The 7678-nt window shown below is 38.6% G+C and overlaps 1 protein-coding gene across 1 annotated transcript; it reads right to left on the bottom strand.

The window, feature by feature from the left end:
• LOC132601468 (uncharacterized) lies at positions 1-873 on the bottom strand. The gene is made up of 2 exons (XM_060314548.1): positions 658-873; positions 1-594 (listed from the first exon to the last, which is right to left on the bottom strand). The coding sequence occupies exons 1-2, from the start codon at positions 871-873 to the stop codon at positions 1-3; spliced, it is 810 nt and encodes a 269-aa protein (XP_060170531.1).
• Positions 874-7678: the final 6805 nt, after the last annotated feature.

The raw sequence follows: 7678 nt of genomic DNA, 5'->3' as shown, positions 1-7678 counted from the left end.
TTAATGTGTAATTTCTTGTGCTAGTAAAACATTCTCTACTATGCTTCTTCCTTTAACAAAACCAATCTGAGTGTTAGAGATAATGCCAGGCAACAGTGGAATAATTCTTTCATGCAACACTCTAGAAATAATTTTGTTTGCAAATGTACTTAGACTAATAGACCTCATATCAGTAAAAGTGTTAATAACTTCTTTCTTTGGTATGAGCACAAGATTTGTATGAGTTATAAACCTTGGCAATTCCTGCCCACAAAAGAAATCCCTCACCATATTAGTCACATTTTCACTTATGATATGCCAACAGGTTTGAAAAAAGTGTCCTGAAACTGGACCACTAGTCCTATCACGGATAATCATTCCGGTCCTGGGAGAAGTGGCGACCGTTCCGCTCTGTCGATCGATGGTAGTATAAGAGATCTGTAACCCCCCGCCATTTAATCCAAAAACTACTAGCTTAACCTCTTCATTACTAGGTAAAGCTGTCAACTCCTCATTTTGTCCATCAGTGATCAGCTTAGGAATTTTCTGTAACATTTCATAGTCATCAGAAGTACCTTCATGTCTGAACTGGTTTTGATAAAAGGACACTGCCTCCTATCCAATATCACCATTAGAGTTTATCTAGTTCCCTTGTCCATTTTGAATGCTATGAATTGCCAGCTTCTTTCTTCTTCCTTTGACATAATTTTGAAAGAATTTAGTATTTCTATCACCATCCTTGAACCACCTCATTCCATATTTCTGCTTCTGGTATTCTTTCTCTAAGTGTAAATACCTATTCAGATCTGCTTGGGCTTTGTATAATGCTTCCCTATTTAGACTGGAAGGTTTCAATTCAAACTGTAATTCCTTCACTTTGATAACATCCTCCATAGTGGAAATCTGTTAGAAAATATTGCCAATAGTTTCCCTACTCGATCCTACCAAAGCATGTTTCACCTTTTTCATCTTTGCCTGAAACACAATGAATGGATTAGCAGCAAAATCCAAACACCAGTTATTCTCAACCACTTCCAGAAACATTGGATGAGTAGTCCAAAAGTTTAGGAATTTAAAAGGCTTCACTACCACTTCCTGTTGACTATCACATACTACATAGAGGGGGGTATGATCAGAACCATGTCTTATCTGATGTGAAACTTCAGATGATGGAAATAAATCCATGAACTCCCGATTTCCAAAAACTCTGTCTAATCTCTTGAATATGAAATCCTCTGCAATTCTTCCATTCCACCAAGTATACCTACTACCAGAGAATTTCAACCACAATTGTTCACAATATGTGCAAATTCAGCAGTTTATGTATGATGCACAGGCAGACCTCCCAACTTTTCCTCAGGTTTAAGGATGACATTGAAATCACCCCCAACAATCCATGGTACCTGAACATTCAAAGTAACCTGACCAATTGACTCCTGTTACTATTCGCATTTTGAGAGGGGGGGGGGGGGGGGTGGTTAGCGCTCGGAAAGCTACTTCGAACTTGTTGGTACTCTTTCAGACTTTGTTTTAAAAGAGTCGCCACCTAATTTTTACGAAATTAGGAAAACCAGTTGCGGCGGATTTATTCATATACACTGAAAAAGCTTTCGTAATCCAAATTTCTAGGTAAGGGTTTTGGTGATCCCCTAGGGAAGGTGTTAGGCACCTTAATATTAAGGATCCATACTATACGGTTGACCTTCGAATTTCAGTGTATGACTATTTGCTTTAATTGTTTATTTAGTGTTTGCTTCCAGCTTTTGTAAAATCTGTCATCGTTGTTTTGGAAAAATATATTCCCCTTATATAAGGGTATTTTTAGGTTCAGATTTATAATATCCGGATAAGAGTATTTTCCTTTTATATATAAGGATAATGTATTTTATCTCGCAAAGTGTAAAAACGTTTTTGGCTTTTTTGAAAAATGTATATGTAAGTATATATCCTTGTTTTAATCACACACTTCACCTTGGGTCCATCCACATAATGCATTGGACCGTCTTATCCTAAAATTTTGTATTATAAATGCGTGTCACTTATTCGAATAAGTCCGGTTTTGCAAAAGTGGCTTTAGTTTTTATCTTTGTAAATTGGTTTTCTTGTATTGCAAAAGATGATTTTTGTTTTTGGGCTTGGGCCCAAGGTGTTTATTTTAAAGAAGGGTTATGGTGGGCTTTCTGCTAAAAAACGTATGCCTTATTTCTCCGTTTTAAAGTTAGTGGGCTTTAGCCCAAAATTGTGTGTTTTTCTGTTTTTGAAAAGATTGAAAAAAAAGGGGGCCTTGGACCAAAATGTTTTCTATTCTAACTGTTGGGCTTTGACCCAAATCGTTATTTTTCTGTTGTTTCCCAAAACGTTTTGTTGGGCTTGGCCCAAAATTCTGGGTTTGAACTTGATTTGTTTTATAAAAAAAAAAAAAAACTGTTTTCGATTTTTTGTAAAGAAAACGTGGTCCTTTCTTTTATTTTTGAAACTCCCTTTTAACCTTATTTATTTAATTTATGCCACAAATCAGTTTTTTGTTATTATTTTTTTAGACACTTGAAAACGTTATACCTTAAACCGGGCTTTGGAAATTCGTTTGGGGACCTAAAGTCAACTAAACGGTGTAAGTATCGTTGTCCTAAGACGTCTAATTCTAATCATAAATTATTCCAATATAACGTTAGTTTTTTACAAATTTACAAATACAGTTAACATAAAATTATAAACAAAAGGAAAACGCAAATAACTAAATAAAAAGAAGGGGAAGTCTATAGGGGTACCAAGCCCCTAGTTAGCCATTTTCACCCATGGCTGGGCCTTCTACGCGTTCTCTTTTGATAATAGCTTCCCTTTTTAGTTTCTCGGACTCGATAAATAAGAAGGAATTGTCTGTTGGGCCTTGGCCCAACATGTTGGCTTCAGACTAGGCCCAAATGGCCATGTGGTAGAGGAGGAAAAATAAAAGGGACCCAGTTAGTTTATATTTACTGAACTTATCATACACATATATATGTATCCAATTCATTCACAAGTCATGCTATTAAAGTATTTGTATATGTGCTATTGGGCTCCACTGAAAGGAATTTAGGCAATAAAGGGGAAAAGTCATCACCATCCGTATTCCTGATGTCGCACAAGATCCAAGAGGTTTCATGAACCTCAGGGACATCAGGGGAAGGCTATGACGAGACCCTAAAATTACCTCAATTTCCCAGCCAGTACAGTCATAGGAGAAAAAATGATAAAAAAAAAGGGTCTTACACTCATACACAAGCATGGTATAGATTGACACATATGGACATAGTATATCCAGAAGCAAACAGATATGGTATGGCCATAAGCAAATTGACATTCATAGGTGTAGTATAACTAGTAGCAAACTGAAACAAATGGGCATGGTGTAAACAGGAGCAAGAACCAAAACACATGGTCATAGAGTAAATAAGAGCAACTGCAACATATAGATATGAAGCAAACAGAGGCAAAACCAAGACACATGATCAAGGGTGAACAAAAAAAGAAGAAGCAAACTTTAGTACTAATATAGTGCAAACAAAGGTAAACTATATGTTCATATTTATGAGGATAATGCAGAGTTATTCACCATGTGGCCAGGATACAAGGAAAATGTATATGACTTATACACAGCCAAGGCAAGCAAACATATAACTGAACTATGGCAATGTTTTAAGCTTAGATAAACTTACACATAATACAGGTTTGCAGGAAGACATGGTCTATGACTCTAATGGACATATCATGGATAAAACTTAAGCAGATGGGATTAGATTTCCCTAGTTAGGGCAATTACTTACAGGATAAACAACACACAAGACAAGTAATTGATCTCTTACTACTGTGACACCAACAAGAGCAGAGCACAGACAGATTTACCAACTGATTCCATTAGGACAACTGACATGGATCAAATAACAATATGAATCTCATGGAAACTACAAATGCATAATGGGTAGAGAAAAGGGTGTAAGAAGAATAAAGCATGCTTCTTGTCAATGTTCTCAAAGAAAAACGACAAGTATTACATGATCTTTCAAAGATACAGTAGTTTAAGTTTCAGGGTTTTGAATCCCTTTTAGACCTTCCCCATTTAGCCCTATTCCATTGCAGAAAACAAACTAATCCCATAAGAAAATGTGCATTAATTAGCTCATCATTCATAATTAGGGGCCTGTTCTTAACTCTCTCCCCTTTTACCTAAACGACATTAACAATTCACCTGGGATCATTCCAAAGCTCACTTTTATTACTATTATGCCCCTGGCTGATGCTTAATGTTGTTCTAAGGATCAGTGAATTATTCAAACAAGGCCAGACTCACTCATTATCTTTTAACCAGGTTTAGGCTAGTAGGATTACGGGAACATTTTAAAGGTTCAGGACAAGGTACATTATTTGTAGTATAGTAAAAAAACGCTAAATGCATTCCCATGTCATCATACTACTAAGTTAAACTAATATTAAGCTACTCATCTTTTCCTTTCTTTAGTATTCTAGTGTTTTAAGAAACCAATTCAAGTACAGACAAGACTAAACTAATGCATACACACACCATATGTGAGTCTTAGTCATGAATTAAGCCTAAACAGATATTAGAGGTGTAACACCTCGTAAAGTCCGTACTAAATTATGTTCATGACTCAGGAGGTTAGAAACCCAGGAAGGAGAGTGTTGGAATCGAAAATATGTTTCAGTTCAGAAAACCATGTGTTACGCCCCAAAGGACGGTCCGTAACGGGTGTCACCGTCCGTCATTTATACTGTAATAGGTACGCTTGAACAATCATCGTCTCGTAACTTTTGGACCAAAGGACAGTTCATCGTTACGGACCGTAAAACGTGTTACGGCCCGTAACGTAGTAGCATAACCCAACCTCAGAAACTCAGATCTCACTGGAATTTTGGCGCATGTTACGACCCAGTGTTACGGACCGTAACACAGTCCGCAACGGTGCCGCGTCTGAGACTATTAAAAAGACGGGAATTCAGTTTTATTTCATAATTTTCATTCCTCTCAAGACCTAAAACGAAAACCCTCTCCTCTTAACTTCTCCAAGTATCAAGGTAAGCCCCTTAACACTATCCTAAGTGAATTCCATTAATTTCCATGAATCCTAAGTAGAAATTGCATGCTCTTAACATAGGGTTTTCAAGGAAACCCAATTGAAATGAATTCAAGGCCAAGGGTTAGGATTCTTCTTCCAAGATCAAATTTTTATTAGAAGTTGGAGCATTACCAGGTATATAGAGTTTCTATCTACATGTGGGAACATTATTGTTCTTCCCCACGCTACGTTCTTCCATGATTATATGCAAGTTCTCCAAAACTAGGGCTTTAGCTATGTTCATGCTAACCCTAGGCCCATGTACTATATTACCTTAAGCTTTGTGATATAATCTCGTTGTTGTATTCTTGATATTTCATTTTGATTATTGAGAATCTGTCCGTAATCCATGAAAACTCATATCTTGTATTCCATCGGTTCTTGCATACATGATTTTACAATAAAATGCTTATTTCATGAATAGCCTACATGGCTACAAGTTTTCATGCAATTTTATTTTGTTATTATATCCATGCTATGATACATGATACTCATGTTTAATACAAGTCGTGTTTTACGAAAATCATGGGCTTCTTAGCCAAACTATATCATGTTCATGTTTTCGAGAGTTGCACAACTTATTGAGAAGGCTCAGATAGCCTGAAACCACGTAGCCACTGTAGGACAAGGATCGCTCTGCCCAGTTAGGACGATTCCTTAATTTTTACACTGAATGGATCCATCAGGCACGTTACCACCTTATACCCTGGCAAGGTATGGGGGCTCTGCTGGTCTGGCGAGGTACCAGACTCCACGTACCCATATGGTGATATCATGTTGCCGGTTTATGAAATGCTCTCCCTACTTACCATATTTTACTCATGTTATATATGTATTCATGCTCATGTTCATGTCTAGGTTTCCAGTTTCAGTTCTTTTCATGTTACTCCATTTCCCATGTTATTTCTTTCAGTTGCTTTACGTACCAGTACATTCAATGTGCTGACGTCCCCTTTTATTGCTCGGGGGCCTGCATTTCACGATGCAGGTACAGATTTACAGGACGACACCTCTGCTCATTAGGATCTGCTCGTATCAGCTTTATTTGGTGAGCCCACCTCAGTCGAGGTTTAGACATTGTCTCTTTTTATTAGTTATGCATTTAAAGGTATGCTGGGGGCCTTGTCCCAGCGAGTATGTTTTCATGATCCGATTTTGTTTGAGGTTTCATAGACTAGACAAGTCAGTTATGTCATGTTAAACTTTCAGAGTCGGTTAGCCCGTTTGGATCCTTTATGATATTATCCACATTCATGATTTAAACAAGTATTCCCATATTATATTGTGACTCACTATACTTTACAAATGCTCATCATGCATTCGTGACATATTTCCGCTTACGTGTGCCTCATGTGGATTCAGCAAGCCATGTGGTTCGCTCGGTCACATACAGTCAGGCACTGAGTGTCGTGTTACGCCCAGGCCACGGTTCGAGGCCTGACAAAGCTTGGTATCAGAGCCTAGGTTCAAGCGTCTCAAGGGAGTCTATGAAACCGTGTCCAGTGGGTCACTTTTATATGTGTGAGGGCCCCATACATATAAACAGTTAACCACCAAGAAATTTAGGATTGTCTCACTTCTTTTATACTCTAGATCGTGCTGTTAGAGCAGTATTCCCAGGATGCCTTTCTAATTCGTGCGTGTACGTATTTTCAGAAAATGCCTGCGAAAAGAAAATACACCAGAACGGCCACAGCCACCAGCCAGGGGGCTACCACGGAAGCAGCTCACGAAGAGACCGTTCTGACTCGGACAGCAGCCTCAACCGCTCCTACAGTTATACTTCCTAGTGCTTCAGATGGGGATGTTAGGAGTGCTATCAGCATGCTTTCACAACTGGTAGCAGCTCAGGCCCAACGTCAGGAATCTGGGTCAAGTTCGGGGAATCATGAAGAGTCTTCTAAGACTAAGGACTTTCTCTTGATAAATCCCCCAGTCATCACAGGGACAAAGAAAGACGAGGACCCTCAGGACTAAATTGATGCTCTTCAGAAAATTTTCAGAATTATGTCAGTTACGGAAATCGAAGCAGCTACTTTTGGAGCTCATCTACTGTAGAGCATTGCTAAAACTTAGTATGAATCTTGGGAATTATCCCGAGGTGAGGATGCACCTGACGCTATATGTGATGAATTTACAAGCGCTTTCCTGGACCGCTTCATTCCAATAGAAGTCAGAGAGGCTAAGGCTGAGCAATTTCTGAAGCTTAAGCAGAATGGCAGGTCAGTTCAGGATTACTATTTGGAATTTATTAGTCTGGCTAAGCATGCTCCACATATGGTACCGAACATGAGGGTAAGGGTGAGAAGGTTCGTTGGAGGTCTTGATTCCCATTTGTATGAAGGGGCTAATATTGCTGCCCAGAATGGGGAGATAACTATCTCCAAGATGGTTGCCTTCGTACAAGGGAATGAGACAAGGCTGAAAGAGGAGGAGGCCTTGCAGAAAGAGAAAGACAAGGAGTTCAACAAGAGGGTCAAGTCTACCGGACAGTTCAGTGGTAATAGAAATAGAAAGTTCTTTAAGAGCAGGTCAGCAGGACCTGCTCCATCTACAACTATGATATAGGATACTCATGTTTAATACAA

The sequence above is a fragment of the Lycium barbarum genome, chromosome 7 (assembly GCF_019175385.1).
Source record: "Lycium barbarum isolate Lr01 chromosome 7, ASM1917538v2, whole genome shotgun sequence".
NCBI lineage: Eukaryota > Viridiplantae > Streptophyta > Magnoliopsida > Solanales > Solanaceae > Lycium > Lycium barbarum.
Note: the sequence above shows the minus strand (reverse complement) of the source record. Positions and strands in the feature narration are given on the sequence as shown.

Coding starts and splice junctions, on each gene's coding strand:
- LOC132601468 (XM_060314548.1), bottom strand. CDS start 873: ATGGAGGATGTTATCAAAGTGAAGGAATTACAGTTTGAATTGAAACCT. Junction 595..657: donor AAGGAAGAAGAAAGAAGCTG/GCAATTCATAGC, acceptor GATATTGGATAG/GAGGCAGTGTCCTTTTATCA.